This window comes from Equus caballus, chromosome 3, assembly GCF_041296265.1.
Source record: "Equus caballus isolate H_3958 breed thoroughbred chromosome 3, TB-T2T, whole genome shotgun sequence".
NCBI classification, from domain to species: domain Eukaryota; kingdom Metazoa; phylum Chordata; class Mammalia; order Perissodactyla; family Equidae; genus Equus; species Equus caballus.
The window spans coordinates 119,608,769-119,631,089 of record NC_091686.1 but is presented as its reverse complement, the minus strand read 5'-3'; the positions used below and the strand labels follow the sequence as shown (position 1 = coordinate 119,631,089).

General features: G+C 47.5%; 1 protein-coding gene across 4 annotated transcripts in view; it reads left to right on the top strand.

Moving 5' to 3' along the window:
• The window catches only part of EVC2 (EvC ciliary complex subunit 2), a 129,451-nt gene that overhangs the window by 53,830 nt on the left and 53,300 nt on the right, over nt 1–22,321 (top strand). For 2 of the 4 annotated variants that reach the window (XM_023638367.2, XM_023638370.2), the window contains exons 10-14: nt 10,252–10,576; nt 11,888–12,127; nt 14,391–14,566; nt 17,615–17,774; nt 20,530–20,984. In XM_023638367.2, coding sequence (XP_023494135.2) covers nt 10,252–10,576; nt 11,888–12,127; nt 14,391–14,566; nt 17,615–17,774; nt 20,530–20,984 — 1,356 coding nt within the window. The remainder of the gene's footprint in view (nt 1–10,251; nt 10,577–11,887; nt 12,128–14,390; nt 14,567–17,614; nt 17,775–20,529; nt 20,985–22,321) is intronic. The other 2 variants (XM_070262725.1, XM_023638368.2) reach the window with 1 other exon arrangement.

Genomic DNA, 22,321 nt, shown 5'->3' with positions numbered 1-22,321 from the left:
AATAGCATGCTTTGCACACTGCTCTGCTCCCCTTTTACCCACTCTGTAACAATCTTGGAAATTGTTCAGTATCCATACCTACAGAACTACCTTGCTTTTTTTTTTTGGTGAGGAAGATTTTCCCTGAGTTAACATCCATTGCCAATCTTCCTCTTTTTTTTTTTTTTTTTACTTGAGGAAGATTAGCCCTAAGCTAACATCTGTGCCATTCTTCCTCTATTTTGTATGTGGGGTGCCTCCACAGCATGGCTGGTGAGTGGAGTAGGTCTGTGCCCAGGATCCGAGCCTGTGGAACTTTAACCGCTCGGCCACAGGGCCGGCCCCTACTTTGGTTTTTTAAGTAGTTGCATACTATCCCAATAACAGTAATGATTACTGAATTTTTTGAGAATTTCATATGAATGAGACCCTGATCTGATTGTTTTATGTACATTAATTAACCTATTTACTCCTCAAAGCAGCCTCTGAGCTAAGTGCTGTTTACAGATGATGAAAATAAAGAACAGAGAATTTAAGTCACTTGCCCAAAGTCACAAGGCACGTGAGAGAATGAGTGCCCGGAGCCCACGCCTTAAGCACCATGCTCCATGGCCCCAGCGATCAGAGGGTTGTTAACCAGCCCCCAGTGAGGGCTATGTAGTTGTTTCTGATCGGTTCCCCTCTTGGTCAGTGCTGCAGTGCACATCCAGGCACAGACATCTTTATGCATGTGTGCAAGGTTATCAGTAGCATGCATTCTTTAAAGGGAATGGCTGCGTTAATATGTATTTTTAAAAAAAATAGATGTTGTTGGATTTCCCACCGTGGAGGCCAGACGGATTTCCCACCCGCAGCATATGAGTTTCTCTGTCACATACCCTAATAGGAGGGTCTGCTGATGTTTCTATCTGGGTCAGTCTGCTAGGAAACCACAGCCCCTCCCTGGAGCTTTAATTCTGCTCTTTTCTGCTAATGTGTGAGGTTGGGCGTCTTCTTGCGTGTTGAAGAGCTCGTTGTGTTTCCTCGTCTGGTAAGCGGAGGGCGTGGCCTGGACTTGGCGCTGAAGCGCGTGGGTTGCAGTGTGAGTCCCTGACTCCTGGCTCCAACACTCAATCATTTGATGACCTTGAGCCCAGTCTGTAACCTCCTTGGGCCTCAGTGTCCTCGTGTGAACACCAGGATGGTGATGGCGCCCACTGCACGGGAGGTGAGGGCTTCGTGAGCTCACATGTGCCCGGGCTGAGCACGGGGTGCCTGGCTCATAGGAAGAGATTCACCTGTTTCCAGTCATTTTAGTTCGTGGCTCTGTTCTGCCCGTTGAACCTCATGATTTCTTTCCAGGTGCAGCTTCATAGATTTTGCAGAAATGGACGCAGTTACTCGGTGACTCCTGGCTCCTTGTTCCTTGCTCTGCCCAAGCATGTCATGTACTTGTTCAGTCCACAGTCAGGGCCAAGGGGCTGGAAATGCAACTGTGAGCCCAACAGGCAGGGTCTTGGCCTCCTGGAGGTCATAGTCTAGAGGGAGAGACAGGCATTCCTCAGAGAACCACGTGGACAAATATGTGGTTACCCACCATGCTGGGCACCATGAAGCTCCACCACCCGTCCTTAGCACAGCATCTGCCCTGTAACCAGCACCAGTCCTGACAAATAGAAAAGTGACCCTGAGTGCTCGGTAAATGTGGCGAATGAGTGAACAAGAATGGGATTATTACTGTGGTTGTGTCCAGTGCACATAAAGCGAGAAGGACAAAAGTGAGAAATCTTTAACTCTGAGCGAGAGAGACAGTGAAAAGCCCAGAAGAAGGTCTTCACCCCCAGAAAGGGTAGTGCTGGCCCCACGAGGGGACAGACATTCCCTCAGGGTTCCAGGATGACACACCTTGGAGGTGGCTGTCATGAGATGTCGGAATGTGTGGTGAAGGGTAAACAAGCCATGAAGGGCACATTTTATTTGTATGCATCAATGAGTGGAAAAATAAAACTTTTTTTGGTTATGTAATAGTACACCCTTGTTAACTCGGGGAAAGGACAAATGCGGGATGAAAACCATTTCCACAAATTGCTGGTCAGTTAATAGCTGCCCTTAAGTGTATAGTGACTTCCACTTCCCTGGGAAAACAGACTCTTAGAGTATTGATCCTACAAAGGATCTTAGAGGTCAAATGGTCTAAATTGTTGGCCGGAGCAGAAATATTCTCTCTAGTATGCCTAAGATGGCCAACCCATTTCTACTTGGGTATCTCATTGACGGTGAGGGACTTCCATCCATGGGAGGTTGCTGTTTTGGGTTGAATTGTGTCCCCCCAAAAGATATGTTGACGTCCCAACCCCCAGTACCAGCGAATGTGACCCTATTTGGAAATAGCATCTTTGCATATGTAATCAAGCTAAGATGAGGTCGTTTGAGTGGGCCTTAAACAATACGACTGGAGTCCTTATGAGAAGAGAGAAATTAGGACACAGAGACACAGGGGAGAACGTGACGTGAAGATAAAGGCAGAGATCAGGGTGATGCTTCTACCAGCCAAGGAACGCCGAGGATTGCCCGCAACCCCAGAAGCTGGGGGAGAGGCATGGAATGGATTCTCCCTCATGGTCCTCAGAAGCAACCAACTCTATCAGCACCTTGATTTTTGGATTTCTGGCTTCTAGATCTGTGACCCAATACACTCTAGTTGTCTTGAACCACCCGGTTTGAGAAACGTTGTTACAGCAGCTCCAGGAAACAAATGCAGTTCCCATATTGGTGTTGGGCAGCTTGTATTCCTTAAAAGGCCCTCCTTTATTTTTAGCCAGAAATCCACATTTATAGTTCTCTGTGAGAAAACAGTGCAAACCGCCCGGTGAGCTGTGGTGTCATCCTGACACATCGTCTCCTCGGGGCCTCTCACCTTGCCCTCCGAGAGTTCTCCCAGTTCTTTCCGTCTCACGGCCAGCCCTGGGCTCCCAGCCATTGCCGTGTCTTCACTAGCCTCCTGCGCTAAGCTCGCGTCCATCCCTGAGCGTCCGTCCATTCTCCACACACCAGCCGGGGAGTCTTTTCAGTGACCCTCACTGGGGCGCTTGTTGCTGGATGCCCTAAAGCCCAATCCTCACCACGGCCTGCAAGGCTCCCTGTCATCTGCCCAAGACTGGAGGGAGCCTGGACTGCAGACGTGTCGTGTGCACAGGATCGCAGTTGCCGGATATCTCTAAGGTGCCGTGAAGGAGATGGTGGAATCCGGGGCAATGATGTAAATTCTAGGGAGGCGGATTTTAGCCAATTATGAAGAAGACCTTTCTAACCTTCTGCACTCCCCCATAGTGGAACAGCCTGCGTGGAGAAGCAGTTACCTCCCCATCACCATGCATGTGCAAAGCAAAAGCTTGGGGACTCTCTGGTAGGGGAAATATTGAGGAAATCTCAGTATTAGTTGGAAAGATAACTTAGCTGACATCTAAGGTTTATGTCATTTCTAAACCTGTGTGTAAATGCTCCATTGTGTAGTCTCTTTCATATGACGCTCGTCTAATCTTCAGATAGAGCAAAGTCTGTCTTTCCCAAGAAGAATTTCAAAAATAATTTATCTATCTATCTATAATCCATTTGTCCACCCATCCATCCATCCATACATCTGTCCGTCCATCTATCTATGCATCCATCTATCCATCCGCCCACCCATCCACCCATCCATCCATCCACCCATCCACCCACCCATCCATCCACCCATCCACCCACCCATCCACCCATCCATCCATCCACCCATCTACCTATATATCCATCTATCTATATGTTTATGTTTCCTTTGCATCTTCTTTTCTTTGCCATGAAGAATGCTATCAAGGAAGACCATGGCAGACACAACACAGCAATGACAATGTGCAGTAACATTTTCTGGCACCTGTTTTGTGCCAGGCACTGGCTAAGTGCTTTGTGCCTGTCATTGCGAGGCAGTAGGACAGAGGGTAGAGCAAGGACTCTGGAGCCACATGTCATGACTTTAAATCCCAGCTCTGCCCCTTTAGCTATGCGACTTTCAACAAGGTAGTTTAATTTTTCTGTGCCTCGGTTTCTCCTCCTGTACAAAAGGGGTTAATCTCTACCTTTATGAGATTGTTATGAGGATTAAATGTCTTGATATACATAAAGGTATTAAAACAAAGCCTGGACATAAGAGGCACTGCTATTAATCCTCTCAATGACCTTTATTTGACATAGCGAGTGATAATATTCTCATTAACCAACAGGGAAACTAGGGGAGATGTTAAATATCTTGTCTGAGTCACCCAGTTCTTAAGGTGTGAAGCTGAGATTGAGAAACAACTAAGTAGGTGTGACTGCAAGCCCAAGGTCTCCAACGTAAGGAAATGCCACCTTCTGGGAAAGGTCATTAGCGTGTGCCTAAGAGGGAGCTGGGAAGAAAGTTGAGGGAGGGTTTGAAGTGGGGAGAGGAGCCCTCACTTCTCTTTTTGGTCTGTTCCAGAGCTGACTGTTGTCCTGGGCTCTGGCCAGCGGGTGGGGTGGGGAGTGGGGAGTGATATGGAAACCTCAGGAGGGAAGGAGTTAAGGCGCCTCTGTCTGCATCTGTACTCCTGCCAAGCAGTAGTTCAGGGCCAGGAGGGGGCCCCATCCGACTTGTAAACAAAGAGATCTTTAAGAGGAAAAACATCCAAGAGGAAAGATGCAGACTTCTGACCCCTTGTAGCTTACAATCTGTTTGAGTTTATAGCAAACTAAAAACGTATGGTTTATCACAACTTCTATTGATATTTCACTCACATTCACTCTGATTTAAACTCCCATTACAATCTGGAGAGTGAGGACACTCAGGAGGTATTTCCCTCTAAATTTCCGTTCCCCGGTCCCTCAAATTGACAGTATATAAATACGATTTAGGGCCCCGGCATGGATCTCGCTGCACTATTATGTGTCCATGGAAATTGGCTCCTCCGAGGAAAATTTCAGTTTCACTAATACTGAATCGCTTTCTGTGGGTCTGTTATGCTTACACCGGCTACTCTGAAGACGCTAGATTGATATTGGAAAAAATGGCCACGGCCATTTCGTTTTCCTTCTGAATTTATTATCCTCCATATTAATGAGTCCTTTCACATTCGGGAGAACATTGACTGCCTCGTGTATCAAATTCTATCCTAATTTTCTTCTGACACCTTGTTTGCCATTTGGTGAGGATTTGATTAATTTTTATAGGAAATAAATAAGGAAAAAGACACAGATGGCATCCTCTCTTTTTTGTCATCAGTAGCTAATCAAAGTAGTAATCAGTTCTAGGATAATTTAAGCTGTGCAGCTTTTAGAAAGATGTTGCGGTGGGCAAGCCTGTTAGTCATTTTAATGGCTTATGTTCACTAGGTGCTTCCTGTGCGCTGGACATTGTTCTAAACTTCTGAGCAAAGTCACTCATTTATGGGAAAGTTACTACTCATACAGTTTGCGTGTACTGTAAAACTGGCCTGAGCTAACACATTCATCTTCAAAGTGTAGTGACAAGATGACGTTTTTGTGACCTGAAAAAATGAACGTTGCCTAGGAAAGCAGTGTTCGAATCCTGCTGACTTTGCCAATTCACTGAAGTAGTAAGGAGGTTTAGGAATCCCGGCCCAGCATGTGGAACTCAGAATGTCTCCGTCTGCTGGACGCATTAGGGAGTTTTCTGGGGAGTGGAAAAATACGTGTACTTCATTGTTATCTAAGTAAATAAAAATGCCATAGGAGGTGACGAGAATCTCACCAGTGGGTCAATCCTTATGTAAATGATGCAATCTTAATATTTATTTTGTTCTTCGCCTGGCCACTGGGGACATTAACACATGAGCGTCAGCTTCATTAACTGCATAATTGGTTCAAAGGGACATTTTTCTTTCTTTTGTGACTTTGGAACTCGCTGCCAGTTTTCCTCGTTGCCGCTTCTGGCAGTTCACCCATGGTGATTAACATGACGCTGTTAGGACAGAAAGCGCCTTTGAGATTGTGTTCCCAGTCAGAAAAGGTGAGCTGTGAGCGCTGACTCTGTCCTGCAGCCAGACTCCTGGGGGAGAAAAAAGCAAAGAAATAAGAAACTGTGATTATTTAGAACCAACCAAATACCAGACTCTATGCCGTGCATTTTATATTTCTTACTCTTTAACCCTGACCAACAGCCTACGAGGGTGATCCCCGTTATGCCATGGGGAAGCCCAGTCTTTTACCGAGGTCCCTCAGCTGGTAAGTGGCTTGACAGCAAAGACCTACAGAGATGTCCTCTTATTCATTTCAGACCCAGGAAAGCACCTACAATTTACCTACACAGGCAGCCGCATTTGCTTGTGTAAGTTAATAAGTGAATTAACGAATGAATGATGGATGCGTGAAGTGGTCAGGTAGGGTGTATGAGTTCCCTATCCAGTTATAACAAATTACCACAAACTTCGTGGCTTAAAACAACAGAAATGTATTATCTTACAGACCTAGAGGTCACCCAACATGGGCCTCCCTAGGAAAAGTCAAGATGTCAGCTCTAGGGGAAAATCCATTTCCTGGCATTTTCAGGCTTCTTGCAGCTACCAACAGTCCCTGGCTCGTGGCCCTTCCTCCATCTTGAGAGTTGATGATCCCTCACTCCTGCTTCCTTCATCTCATTTCCCTCTGATTCCCGCTCCTCTTCTGCCTCCCTCTTTCACTTTTAAAGACCCTTGTTCCTAATCTCTCTACGTAAGCTCAGCTCCTTAGCAGCCTTAATTCCCTTTGCGACTTTATTTCTCCTTTGCCTGTAACCTAACATATTCACAGGCTTTGGGGATTAGTACATAGACATCGTTGGGGGCGGCATTATTTTGCCTACCACAAAAAGCTTTATTAAAGGTGTGAAATCTGTTTTGTCTGTCTCAGTAGAGAAGGAATTTTTTTTCTGAGCCTGTGGAAGTTGTTTGGTTCATTGGGTATTTAACTGTGCACATTGCCTAGAGGCACCTCCTCTGCTTCTTTCTTGCCTTGTAACCTGCACAGCACTCTCTGCACATGCTCAGTAAGTACTTGTCGAGGTGACGAAAGAATGCAATGAGTGAGCTGTTGTTTAAAACCAGACTAATTTGATTGTGTCTAAAGGACAGAGGAGGTATTTTGATCTAAGATCGTAAAATCTGAGCCTTAGAATAAGGCTGCAGTTGATTGAAACCTACCCAATATAGAAAGATCTGGAGTTTCACAGGGATGCTGTGCGGAGGCTGGGGGTCATCCTAGGTTCAGCTAAACACTTGGACTTGTAAGACTCCCTTAGGCCACACTTGACCCCGTCTACGCAAAAGGCTGGAGGGTCAGAACACACTTCCCCATGAGGACAGCACTAGGCATTCTTCTGTGGGTGTCCTTGCATCAGGTCACACTGCAACTTACACAGCTGTCCCAGAGGTATTTTCTCCCCAGGTGACACAGCACTGGGGCAAGGAGATGCAGTCCACATCAGGCAGGTGTGGGAGCCTTCCTGGCTTACAGGCGTCACACTCCACAGGTGCCACTGACTCTTATAATGAGTCTCAGGCATAGCCTCCAGGGTTCCCCCAGGGACACACCCAGTTCCAAGAATCACTCACTCAGGGAAGTTCAAAGGATGGCTTCCCTGTTGGGTATTTGTGGTTCACTCACAGGTCCTTCCGTCCAGATATAGTTTACCCATGAGGCATCATTTTTACCCTGAGCCGTGCGGCCTCGTAACATAGTTGGTGTTCTTCCCCTTTTGAGGTTTCCAGGTAAAGCTTAGCCAAAGCTCAGATTCTCGGGGAGTCGGGAAGAGTTTTATAACCTTTTGCCCCCATCCTAAAACAAAACAAACAAACAAATAAACAGACCCAAACTCATTTGTCACCATTGGAGGTGGCTACGACACCAACTCTTTAATTAGCAAAGAATCAAACGTCCTTCCTGTCTGTGTGCCTTAGGGCAGAGTAACTGAATTATTGAGGAGAGAAAGTTCTCCTTTGTGAAGAGTCCTAGCTTAAAAAATGCAGAAAAAGTGATAGAAAATGTGCATTTTTTCAACCCCTAATGAAATCTTGGATCTAGGGCACAGTTAGGAATGGATGCTAAAACCCTTAGGTCGACAGGAAATTTATAATGCAGGGATCATGCTGGCACCACTTGAACCTGTCCATCCATCTTAGCGTTTCCCCACGTTGTGATCCTATAGGAAGCACACGGTACCACATATGGAGCCTTTTGGAAAGCAAATTGAATCTAATCAAGACCTTAGATCTAACTAGCAGTTCACAAAAAATACGAGGATGGAGGAACAAAGATCCCCTTGGAAGCAATCAGCCAAATCCAGCCTTTCTGCAGGATGAATTGCCTCGTTTCCCCAACAAATCAATGGCATGGAAGGAAAAATGGGAGGGCAGAATATTATAAAGTGGACTTAACCAACATCATGGGATATTATTTTGTTCTGGAATGAAACTTTCAACTGTAAAAATCATTTTGGGACGCTTGAGGTAGTTTGAATAATGACTGATATTAACTATTGGAATCGTTAACATTTTAAATGTGATAGGATAATATGTTATTCAATACGATGATGACATCAAGGTTAGGTAAAATTGACGTAGATATGCACACATATACACATATATAGATATATATATGCACATGAGTGTGTGTATGTATATTTATATATATTCATGACAGTTAACAATGCATACTGAGGAATTTACAGGTAAAATGAAAAAAATCTGGCATTTGCTTTAAAATGCTCAAACATTGAAAAGAGTAAATACAACAAGGTTGGTAAATATTGACAATTTTTGAAGTTGGGTAATGATTACATTGGGAGTCATACTATTTGATCTACTTGTGAATGCTTGAAAATTTCCATAATAAAGTTTTCTTAAGACCCTTATATTTTTGCAATCAGATGCCATTTTTCTCCTATCAAACTATAAAGATTTTCAAGCTCTGTAGGGGGAGGGATGAAATAAGGATCCTGCTGCATTGCTGGGGGACTTTTCTGGGAAGCAGTGTGGCAGGATGTTCTAGGAGGTTAAATGTGTTGCTTTTTGACTCTGTGATTCCCTTTGTGGGTATCGGACTGGAGACGACATTTTGAATATCAGAAACTCTTTATGAAGATATTTACTTGGGGGTTCTTTTCGATTTTGAATTTTTCAAGTAACCCAAATGTGCAACACTAGAAAAATGGTTAATTGAATTCTGATACATCACAGGATGAAATATTTTGCGACCATTATAGGGAAACTTTTAGTTTTTAAACACGACTGGAAGATGCCTATTACAATGCTAATTGACAAAAAACGACAAAATTGCATTTGTGTGGAAAAAATATGCATAGGGAAAAAAACTGGAAGCAAATACAGCAAAATGCCTTCGGTGGTTCTACTTGAGTGATGGACCCACGGTGAATGAAATCTTTTTCTGTCTTTATTTTCCAGATTTTCTATCATGAACATAAATTAATATTTTCCTATGTACATTTTTATAGCTTTATAGACATATAATTAACATACCATAAAGCTCACTTATAGTAATAGTACATTCTACCATAAGTATGTATTTCTGCCACAACTGTCACAACTGAGTTGCAGAACCTGTGACCCTGTGAAGCATCTCATATGTATTTCTCAAGTAGACTTTATTTTTAGAGCAGTTTTAGATTTACAGAAACATTGGGAAGATAGTACAGAGAGTTCCCACATACCCGGTACCCAGTTTCCCCTATTATTAACATCTTATATTACTATGGTATATTTGTTACAATTAGTGAACCAGTATTGATATATTATCGTTAGCTAAAGTCCATACTTTATTCAGATTTCCGTAGTTTTTATCTAATGTCGTTTTTCTGTTCCAGGATCCCATCCAGGGTACTATATTACATTTAGTTTTCATATCCATAAATTAATTTTTAATTGGAAAAAAAAGTAAAATAAACTTTATTTTAAAATTCTCCAAATATATTAACTATATTATCATTTTTCCCGTGGTCTCCTTGTTGCTGTTGACTTGTTGCTTGTTGACAAAGACCATGTCTTATATTAGTTATATTCCTTGTAATTTCCAGCATGGTACCCAGCAAATTTACTAAATAAGAATACGCTAATTTAGTCACTGGCCTTCAATACTGGATGGAGCAGAAGGGAGAGAGAAAAGGAAGAGAAGGAGGGAAAAGGAAAAAAGAAAGACCTTACCTACAAAAAATTTAAGACCTCCGAGCTTTGGGAGACCTTTGGTTTCTGTTGCGATTTTGTGTAATGGAATTCTCTCGACCTTCGTGTACCCCAGGTTGGAGATTGCGACCCTGAACCGGGCAGACTCGGACCTGGAGGCTTGTCGAACCCAGATCAGCAAAGATATCATTGCCCTTCTGCTGAAAAATCTGACCAGCAGCGGCCACCTCTCGCCTCAGGCAGAGAGGAGGATGGCCGCTGTTTTCAAAAAGCAGTTTCTGTTGCTGGAAAAGGAAATACAAGAGGAGTACGATCGGAAGATGGTGGCGTTGACAGCTGAGTGCGACCTGGAAACAAGAAAGAAGACAGAAAACCAGTACCAGAGGGAGATGGCGGCAATGGAGGAAGCAGAAGAGTTGCTGAAACGTGTTAGCGAGAGGGTAAGGCAGCTTTGAAAGGAAGGCTTTCACTCGCCTCTCTCCTTCCTCTTGAAGATTTATCATTTATCCATCCATCCCACCACCCATCTACCCAGCCATTCATCCGTCTATTCATCTGTCTACCCACCCACCACCCTTACATCTGTCCATCTACACATCCCTTAATCTGCTTATCCATCTGTTTATCCACCCACCACCCATTCAACCATCCATTCACCCATCCACCCACCACCCATTCAACCATCCATTCACCCATCCACCCACCACCCATTCAACCATACATTCACCCATCCATCCATCCATCTGTCCACCCATCCACCCACCACTCTTCCATCCACATGTCCCTGACTCTCACCTCATTAGGTTGGGTGCACCCAGGATAATCTCCCTTCTGATTAACTCAGAGTCAACTGATTAGGGACCTTAATTACCTGGAGGCCCCTTCACCTGTGCCATCTAATAACCTGATCACAGGATGGCTGTCCCATCATATTCAAAGTTTATGTCCATGCTCAAGGGGAGAGGATTTACGTGACGTCTCCACCAGGGGTTGGGAATTTTGGGGGCCGGCTTAGAATTGTGCCTCTCCACGTGGAATTAATAACACCCCTCTCTTGGGGCGTGAGTCCTTTGAGATGAGTGCAAATGTGTCAGGATGAGTGTCCTCCCTTCCTTCCCTCCCGCTGGACCACAAAAAGGGCAGGCATTCAAGGAGCCATTTCTCAACTCCTCTTTGCCTTTTTTTTACCCAAATGATCTCAACTTGGGCCTGATTGCTGGTATTTTTCTCTCAAACTAAGTTAAGAATGAAAGATGGTGGAGATAAGCTTGAGAACCCAACCGCACAGTCCGCTGTCGTTTCCACTTTGCAGGCTGTTTCAGGCAGTTTGATTTGCAAATTTCTACCCCTGTGAATTTTCTGCTTTGGGATTGTTCAGGAAAACATTAAGATAACAGGGGAGGGTAGGTTGCAACAGCATTTCCCAGAGTTTAGCAGCCCCATCATTGTCAGCTTGGAACATTGTGTCTGTGTGTGTGTGTGTGTGTGTGTGTGTGTGTGTTTGTACATGTGTGATGTTTGTGCTCCATGTGTGTATGTTCTGTGTTGCTCTGTGTATATGTATGCAGCGTGTGTGCATACATGTGTATGTACATGTGTTCATGTGCATGTGTGTTGCTGTGTGCATGTGTACATGTGCACGCACTTGTGTATGTGTGTGTGCATGTGTGCACTTGCATATTGTATGCGTATGCCTGTGCATGCGTGTGTTCGGGGGTCCATCTCTCACGTGCTGCCTCTTGTCCCCACAGTCGGCTGTCGAGTGCAGCGACCTCCTGAGGGCCCTGCACGGCCTGGAGCAGGAGCAGCTGCGGCGGTCTCTCGCCCTGCAGCAGGAGGAGGATGTGGCAAAGGCGCACAGGCAGCTGGCTATTTTTCAGAGAAACGAACTGCACAGTATCTTCTTTACCCAGATAAAAAGTGCTATTTTCAAAGGGGAACTGAAGCCAGAGGCGGCTAAAATGCTGCTGCAGGATTACTCTAAAATACAGGTAATGCCTCATATCCGGCTCGGTGAGGAAAGAGTCATTTTCCTGAACTGCTTTAGTAAATTTCTCCTCCCCAACAGTTAAGTCCTGCCTCTTCTTTGTGCTGTGCACCGATGAACTAACCTTCTTTTCCTTCTGCCTCTTAGTATGTGGGTGAGTTTCCGGGAAGCAGGCCACGTGGTGGCTTCAAGCACAGGCCTTGGGCTTGGGCTGGCCTGAATGTGAATTCCAGTCCCACAGCCCATCAGCTGTGTGAATTTAAGCAAATTGCCTATCTCCTCTGAGCCTCAGTTTCCTCACCTGTGCAAAGGGGGAGTAGAGTGCCCACCTTCATGGGGGCATGATGAAGATTTAAAGAGCTGATTCATGGAAAGCCAGTGCTTGGCACAATATATGTGTACTATATATGGCATTTAAAATACTATAAATGTATCTGTGCATATACGTGTGTGTATGTGTGTGTAGGGTTTATGATCGTTGTCTAGATATGCCTGGGTGAATTGGTGTGTATTTTGGCATATAAGCTTGAGTGTGAATGTGCTAATCCAGACCGAATAAATTCCTAGACAAGAGTGAAACTAGTTTATCTGAGACTGTCAGCATTGCTGTGGAATGCCTTAGGAGGCCAGCCTGAGGCACTTCACATGCACATACACACACACAGTGACATCACTGGTGTGCAGTGACGCCCCAGACTCTGGTCCTGGCACAGGCCGGGTGAGTGAGGGCTGCAGAGCAGGGCTGGGCTGGGAGAAGAGCAAGTGATCACCACTGGCTCATAGGAGGGAGGAGGGGCGGCTCTCAGACAGCTCCCGGATGAGAAAAGAACAAGCCAGCCTGGCCATCTGGATCTGGGTTTTTCCCACTAAAACTCCAGTGAGTAAATAAAGTAAGAATTCTATCATATTCTTAGTAAGGTGTTCAGACCCCATGGCCGCTCAGATATTAACAGACTTTGTTGTTTTACTCCTCGTGGTGGGTATGGCTGACTCTCAACACAAGGACACTCAAGTCAGAAAGAATGTTAGTGTTAATCATCCTGGGACCCAAGAAGTAAGTCTTGGGGGATTGTAGTGCCCCGGCACACGCTTCTCTGACCCGGGCTAATACGGTATTTGAGAATGCCACCTGTGAGTTCCTTACATGGTGGGCTCAGGTCAGCGGCTGCCGTGGACCCAGTTCCGTGGAGAAGAGGAACGTGGCTGCAGTGTCCCTGTCATGTTGATTCTGCTGCCAGCGCTTTGTAGGGGGGGCGCTGGCATTTAGCTACATCTGAGGGGCCATTCAGCTTCCACTGTCTGGACAGTGCGAATTCTCAGGCATCCGGAGCCAGAGATGTTATAGATTTTGTGTGGAGGGGACACTGTCCATGGCGTCAAAGGTAGCTTGTTGAACAAACTGTTGATCTTTTTGGTAACCCATTGCGTGGACAATATTTCCAAGATGGAAGAAAGACAGCAGAGCCGGTCAGTGGGATAATACCACTGAGGCTAATGTTTTAATCACGGCTGCTCTGATTACTGCTGATCTAACTTCTATGCCACCAGTTACCTCCGGATTTTGGAGGCAGCTTGTTATGAAACTAAAGCACCGACCCTGGAATTACACTGCTGAGGTCAGGTCCCTGCTCAGCCATTTACCAGCTGTACAATGTGGACTCAGTTTCCCCATCTGTGCAATGGGAATAATAGTACTCTCTCCCTAGATTAAGTTAGATAAAGCAAGAAACGCTCTGGGCCCAGTGCTGGGTCCTGAGAAGACCCTCAGTTTTAAGCTAGGTTCTTATTACCCTTGTGTTTGTTTGGGTTTTGTTCATTTTGTAGATTGAGACAAACTTCTTGCCGCTCTTTGTGACCGTGCTCGTCTCGTCTCCTCCGTGAGTGTGCGAGCTCTGGGGGTCGTTTACCCCAGAACTTAGCACCTGTTGTGGCGCTGTGTTTGGGGAACTCCGTGGGGGTGACTGTGCGCATGGGTGAAGGACGCAGGACCAACTGGGGGAAATTCACGTTCCGTTTCTCGGGGCGGGGAAGCTGTTCTCCTAAATCTTCACCACCTGGGTCTCGAAGGCGCTTTTCACAGCCCTGACGTCTTGTTAGTCTGTGATTTTCCTATAAGCCTCTGTGAAAGGGAGGGAGGGTTAGGGTGTTAATCCAAGTGCTTCTGTTCTTGTTTATTTTCTTCGGAAAGGAAAAGTAATATTTTAAACGTCTAGGAATCTTCTCTCAATTTTAATTGGGCATATTTTCTCAATTTGTTTTTTAAACAGGAGAACGTGGAAGAGTTAATGGACTTTTTCCAGGCTAGTAAGAGGTATTATCTGAGTAAAAGATTCGGCCACAGGGAGTGCCTGGTCCAGAACATGCAGTCGTCAGAGACGCGTGTGCAGGGGCTCCTGAGCGCCGCTGCCGCCCAGCTGAGCCTGCTCATCCAGAAGCACGAGAGGTGAGACCCGAAAACCCAAATGACGTGAACGACCCACCTCGCCCCGCATCCTTCATGCAAGGCCGTCAGCTCCTGTTCATGCACCGTGTGGCTGGCTGCTCCTTCCTTGTAATTCTCTAGTTGTAAGAATCCTTTGCATTATAGACTTTTAAAAACATACACAATAGTGGAGACAGTCGTACCATGCATCCCCACGTGCCCATCATTCAACTTCACTAGGTACCAACTCATGGCCAGGCTTGATGTCGCTATCCATCCCCACCCTGGGTTGTTTTAAAGCAGATGCTCAACATTCCACTGAGAAATCGATGGTGGAGGCTTTCGTTAACTGCGTGATGGGAGAGCCCACTTCTCTGAGCTCTAGCACGCTGCTGGCTCTCCCATACACCTTGGAATGAAGTACAAATACATTGATGCTTGCCCTGAATGGTTTTTCACAGTAGCACCACGGGTACCATGCGGTCAGGTGAATGGTGGTGAGGCGGGTTCTCATCAGCACAGCCTCTCGCCCGTCTACCTCATCCCTCCTCAGCTAGCCTTGTTACGGAGCGAGGGCTCGCCACCTGCTGTGCACAGAAGCAGGCACCACGGCACACTGGCCTTTGAGCAAAGAAAGGCTTTATTGGGAGGTTGACCAGCAAGGAGACAAGAGGCCAGCCTCTCAAATCTGTCACCCGTGTCCAAGGTTGAGGGTAAAGCTTAAGGAATGAGGGAGGGCCGGCTGGTATGCAGGAGCGCTGGCAGCATGAGTTTGGATTGGCAGGTCAAAGTTTTCTCTTCTGTTCATGCTCCTGGCTGGCTCAAAAACAGCTCTACCATTCTGTTGTTAAGTGGCGTCAGTTCTGGGAGCTCACCAGGAGAGTCACAGTAAACAAGGGTAAAGTTGCCACGCACATTTAGGTCATTGCCTTCTCCATTGATAAGAGTTTCTGAAGATTGAGGGTCATGCTCCCCCTCCTGGCACGGAGAGCGAGACACCCTCACAAATGGAGACTTCTCTTATAAATGTAAATTTCCCTTACAAATGGGTAACTTTACTAGGTTTTCAGGGCTTTTCCTGTGTTTGCTGTTTCTTAATAATCATCACCTCAAAATAACCCTTATGCCAAAGAGACGTATTTTGGGGTGGCAAGTTCTCTTCCTGGTCCTGTGGTTACGGCCGTTGAGGCACTTAATTGTAAACAATGAAATCCATTCCTTTTAGGTTTGGAAAAGCTCTGGAATGAATAGGGATATGACAAAGTTGACTTTCTTACCCTGATCCTTGGTTTTATGAATTGGCTCTACCACCCGGGTAATTTTATTAGATCTTTGCAGCAATCTTGCTCTATTTAATGAGGATTCTGTAAGGTGCAAATTATGTGAACACTTTCTACCCAAAGATGCTAATGAATCTGTCACCACAATTGTCTTGGCATCCGAGTTAACTTTCACCCAAGTGGAAGAAGCAGTTCCTTGCCTTGAACTGAAGTACCTGACGGCCGGTTGTACTGTCGGCGGCACTGACCAGGAAAGTGTGGTTTACCTCTGATTTTTAAATTCTATGTTAAAAGTCTGGCCCAGACTTATATTTCTGAAACGTGTATCTCCCATTCATTCATTCATCTATTCGTTGCTTCAAGAAGCTTGCCTTGAGAATCTGCCCTGTGCTAAGCAGGGGGCCCAGCCCCGGGATGCAGACAGACTGGGCAGAGTTGTGGTACCCTCACGGACTGGTTGCCCTGAGGAACTCAAGGGTGGGTTTGCAAGCATTTAACTGTTTTTCCAAATTGGTATTTTCCTTTTGTCATGTTAAGGAGGTGCAGTCACCAACCACCCTGAACCAGACCAAGCCCCACCACGAGAGAGCCACGCCTGTCACTCCTGCCTTACTTTTAATGCTAAGACCTCTCCAGGAGGGCCTTATTAGGCCTTCTTACTGTGACCTGCAGTGAACAGGGAAGCACGTTTTCCCACTGAGCCTGCGCAAGCAAATACCCTCCTCTCCCTTTTGAATATTCATTCCTCATCCAGAATAAAAGGTCCCTGCGTCCCTTTGTTCCTGGCCCCTGTGACTTTGGAAATGATTCCACATGGCCTCCTGTTTGCTGCAGATACACGTTACTCTGTGAGACAGCTACTTCCGGTGGAGAGTCAAATTTCACCCGCCAGGAGGGAACCCACTTCGGTTTCGGTAATGGTAGTAGTGGTGGTAACAGAATGTGTCAGTCAGGATCTCCAGAAAAACAGAGCCCATTGGATAGCGATGAGGAAGGAGCTCAGGTAATTATGGAGCCTGAGAAGTCCCAAGATCTGCTGTCTGCAGGCTGGAGACCCGGGGAAGCCCGTGGTGTAATTCGGTCTGAGTCCTAAGGCCTGAGACCCAGGGGAGCCAGCCAATGCCGTAACTCCCAGTCCGAGGGCAGAAGATGAGAGGAGGTGTCCCAGCTCAGTAAGGAGGCAGAAACAAAGGAGGGAGGTCCTCCATCCTTTGCCTTTTGTTCTATTCGGGCCCTTAATGCCCCTCCGACGTTGGAGAGGGCCATCTGCTTTACTGAGGCCACCAATTCAAAAGCTACTGTCGTCCAGAAACACCCTCGCAGACACACCTAGTGACAACGTTTAATCTGGGCACCTGCCCTGTGGCCGGTCAAAATGATGCATAGAATCAACCCTCACATGGAGGATTCCCTACTTCTGCCTCTTGGGCTTTGCGTGTGCCGTCCCTGTCACCAGGAATTCCTGCTCCACCATCTCCTCTTGGAGGAGTCTGTCTGTCCCACCTGGGCCCTGGGTGCGTTCCCTGCCCCCAGAACTCCTGCCTAGTCTCCTCCCTAACGGGCGACTTCTCTCCAAATGTTGACCGTTCTCTGCCCGTCTCTGACGACGCTGCCCCGACCCCTCCTGTGCCTTAGTGACGGCTGAGCTTCCCAGTCCCTGCTCCCTCTTCAGGGCAAAGCTTCTTCTATTCCCACCAAACTACTTTGAAGATAACCGCTCAGCCGCAACACCATCCAGCTGGCGGCGAGTTTGCAGAGGGCGGTACTAACTCCCTGGTTTTCCTCCCAGAGCAGGGTACCTGGAGGAACACCAGATGGAAGTGCTGTTGGAGCGGGCTCAGACAGAAGTCTTTTCCATAAAACAGAAGTTGGACAATGACTTAAAGCGGGAAAAGAGAAAGCTCCACCAGAAATTAATAATTAAGAGAAGACGAGAGATGCTGCAAAAGGTATTTAAGGAACTATGCTATTTATTCTTCACATAACCATTTGGGAACACCCACTGAGTGCCAGGTACCATGCCAGGCATCGCCGTCCGAGAGCTGGGATCCAAAGGGCGACTGGGCAGGTGTCACGATGTGTCATCTGCACTTGATTGGTAGTGATTTTTGGGATGTTCTACAGGTCCTATCCAGCCTCAGCAAAGTGGAGGGTCATGGTAGATTAGTAATGTCTGCTTGGGCAAGGGAACAGGAGTGCTGGTTTGAGTGCAGAATGACGGTGAGAGGTGCTATAACATTTATTGAGTGTTCTCTTGGCACTGTGCTAAATGTGTTACGTAAGACATCTTATTTAATCCTCATATTAACCCTATGAGGTAGGTACCACTGTCTTCTCCTTTTTTGTTTTTAGTGAAGACACTGAGGCATAGAGAGCTTAACTGTCTTAGTCTGTTTACTACTACAACAAAATACCACAGGCTGGGGGGCTTGTAAACAACAAAAATTCATTTCTCACAGCTCTGGAGGCTGGAAGTGCGAGATCAGGGTGCCAGCATGGGGGGTTCCAGTGAGGAGGGCCCTGTTCTGGGTTGCAGACTGCCGACTCCCACTGAGTGTGGTCACATGGTGGAAGGGTCGAGGGAGCTGTGGGGTCTCTTTTACAAGGGCTCTAATCCCATTCATGGGGGCTCCACCCTCATGACCCAAGCACCTCCCAAAGGCCCCCCCCTCCGAATATCATCACATCAAGCTTTAGATTTCAACACATGAACGTTGAGGGGATGCAAACATTCAGATCTCAGCAGTAAGTAATGGGATCAAGGTCAAATATCTGGTACGTGGCAGGCGTGGGATTGACCCCAGGCCTGGCTGACTTAGGGCCTAAGCCTTATCCTTGACTCTCAGCTGCTCAGCTGTTTGTCCGCCCTGAGAGAGGAGAGACCAACGTCAACACATAAATGCATCATAATGCGCTCACTTGGCGCCATATGCTATGTGCTCTTGTAGCGCAGAGAGGAAGTTACTCTTTCTGCCGAGGAGGCCTTTAGCAACCAGGCCCGGCGTAAACTGAGCCCCGAGTGACAAATGCACCTCTGATACGTCCAAGGCTGGGAAGGACCCTGCAGGGGGTGCGGAGGCGTCTTGTTCTAGGGTGAAGCGGTGCCCTGCTGTGCTGGGAACTCTGAGAACGTGAGGAGGGGAGTGTGCGGTGGGGTAAGGGCCGGGGCTGGAGGTGGCGTGCCCGGGAACGAGGGCATGGTGTACCAGGCGGAGGGGTTTATCTTCATCCCAGGACAGTGGGGTTTTGTTGAAGTGTTTTCAGGAGGAGAGGACACAGTCAGGACACAATCAGATTTGGGATTTAGGAAGCTCACGTGAGCAGCCTGTCGGATAGAGTTGGAGGAGCCTGGGGTACAGACCATGGGAGGTTCTAGTGCTTGGCCAGGTGACAGCTGATGAGGCCTAGCCAGTGCCCTGGACTGGGGGTGAGGACAGATTCAGAGGATGCATGGGATGTGCCAGATGACACCCAGGTGCCTGTCAGGTACCATTCGGCAGGGAAGGGAAAGGAGGCAGGTTACTAACCGTAACCCGATCCATGGAAACTGCTTCTTGTCATCGAGTTTTGGGCCCAACATAAAGCCGTGGTTCTCACCTTGACTGCTGAACTCCAGCCCATTCTTGAGCCTCACCTCTTCCATCTCCATTGGCTAAAGGATCAAAACAATGGGGCCCAAGACCACATCTCTCTGATGGTCTGGCCCGATTCAAGGTTAGGATCCAGAAGGAGGGCTGAACTGCAGCGATGCCAGCAGACTTCCGTGCATAGTATCTCTCGCAGCTGCTTTTGGTAAATCTTGTAAGTGGCACAGAGTTAGGATGTCGCTCCACAAAGGTTTGTGTCATATCCCCAGCGCTGAGGGCACAGAGTATTTGTAGAATGAAGGAATTAGCATTCTCTGGTCACCGGGACCCATGAACAAAATAGACACCCCATGTCCTCACAAAATAGAACTGTCTGTCTGCAGGTGTATATTCTAAATGATGAACCTGATGGACGTCTTTATGCACATCAGCTTTTTTCCTACCCTAGGGCCTTTGAGCCTGCTGTTCTTTCCCCCAGGAATCTTCTTTCTCCATATCTTAACCTGATTAAGATATGGCCTTGTCTCTCAGGTCCCACTTGGATCTCCTTCCTTAAAGGGCCTTCCCTGACCTCCTCCTTTAAATTGCCTTTCATGGATCTTGGGAGGTTTTTTCCTTATAATATCACAATTAGCTGTACTATGTGCCTGGGACATGATAATAATAATAGCAGACATTTACTGATGCAAACTCTACACCAGGCACTTCTCTAAGAGCTGCACGTGTATTAAGCAACTCATCGAGTCCTCACAACTCCTCTGAGAGGTGGATTCTGTTATTATCCCCATGTTACAGATTAGGAAATTGAGCACAGAGAGGGTAAGACACTAACTTTAGGTCACTCAGCTTGTCAGTGGAGGAGCTAGGATTGAACCCAGTTGGTCTGCCTCTTGGGCTTTGCTACTCAATAAATACGTGTTCCATAAATGTCAAACCAGTGAAGTTTTCACTATATTTTGGGTTATTTCCTTAAGGACAATTTTCTAAATGTGAGATTGTTGGGGAAAGGCTGTCGACGTTCTGTGCCTCCTGCAACAAATTTCCCAAATGTTTTCCCAAAGGGCTGTCCCCACCGAGCCCTGTCCCCATTTAATTTGCCTCCTGACATTCCCGCCAGCACAAGGAGCAGCGCAAGGAGCAGCTGTCCGTCGGGGAAGCCTTCCGAGCTGCCGAGGACCTGGGCCAGTACCTGGGCCAGTGGAGGAGCCTGATGGCGGAGCACAGCACCGCCCTGGAGGAGCTGCAGGAGCACCTGGACCAGGCGGCCCTGGACGACCTCAGGGCCCTGACCCTCTCCCTGTCCGAGAGAGCCGCCGAGGACCTGCGGCGCCTGCAGAACTCGGTGATGACCCAGGAGCTGCTGAAGCGCAGCGTGCCCTGGCTCTTCCTGCAGCAGATCCTGGAGGAGCACGGCAAGGACATGGCGGCCCGGGCCGAGCAGCTTGAGGCGGAGGAGCGGGACAGGGGCCAGGAGGGCGTCCAGAGCGTGAGGCAGAGACTGAAGGACGACGCTCCGGAGGCCTCGACGGACGAGCAGGTGGAGCTGAGACACTGGGAGCGCTTCATCTTTCTGTGAGTCTGTGCGTGTGTTTAATCACCTCCTCTCCGCCCACCTGGAGGGAGCGATGCCACCTGTGGGTATGGGGGTGGCTGAACCCACGATGCCCAACGCCGGACAGTGAGGTGGACAGCAGTTCATGAGTCACCCAGGGCCTCTCGGGGGTTGCAGAGTGAATACCCAGGGGCGGTGGGAGGCAGGCTTTGTGGTACCAAGAGGGTGAGGCGCCCCCTGGTTCCCATGGGAGGGTGTGGTTGGCTTGTTTGAATCATCGCACAGGCTTGCAGCGATCTGCAGCCCACCGCTCAGGGGTAAACAGGGCCTGTGCCTTGTCCTCGCGATAAGAAGTGTTGTTTGAGGAGGGCACCTTGTCCCCAGGAGCAGAGTGGGGAGGCCAGCTTGCAGTGAGGCCACTCAAGGCCCTCCCAGTTTCACCAGATGTCAAGGCAGCACGTATACTGAGCCTCAGTTTGGGCCGTACACCACGTGCACCGTCTCTTCACACGGCGCCTTCATTCACTGAGTCATTGTTTGGGCTATTTATCTTGATTATGAGTTTGAGAACCATGTAATCACTTCTGAATAGGATGTGTAGGTCACAGCCAACCAACATTCCTGCTGCAATAACTAGAAAATAATAAATAAATTGCACAACTAGTGTTTGTAAAGACAAGGAGAGCTGTGGAGGCAACGAGCACGGGTGGAAGTGAAATTCCAGAGGGGCCGACGTTCGACAGCCCTTTACTTCCCTGCAATGCTGGCCAGATCTTGGTGCAGACTGAGGTTTGTCCTGGCCCCAAAAGGGGGCCTTTAGTGGCATGGTAGAAACCAACAAAGCTTTCGGCCGCTGTTTGGGGCTGGCACACCAGATGGCGAACTGGAGGAGCCCCAAACATGGCCAGTCTGTAGCTCTAGAGAAGAAGGAGATGGAGGCAGTGCAGACCTGAAAACCTGGGTTTAAATCCGAACACCGCCGCCAGCTGTGTGAGTGGAGGCAAGTTACTTAACCTCTGTGAGCCTCATCTTTGTTGCCTGTAAAATGGGAATGACAACACTGAATCATTTAGGGTACTTTCTGCAGCACGTGATCTACCAGGCTGTTTAAAGGGTGAAGAAAATACTTTATAAGAAGGATTCAGGAGGTCAGTGTTTCCAGTTTTGGTTCAGCGGCTCAATGATACCATCAAGGGCTCAGCTCTCATAATCTTTCTGCTCCACTGTCCTCGGTGTGCTGCCTTGGTGTTTGGGCTCATCCCCTCGTGGTTTCAGGATAGCTGCTGCAGCTCTAGATGTCGCACTCACCATCTTTTTTTAACATCTGAGGCATTGACCCTTTCGATCCCGCTGGGCA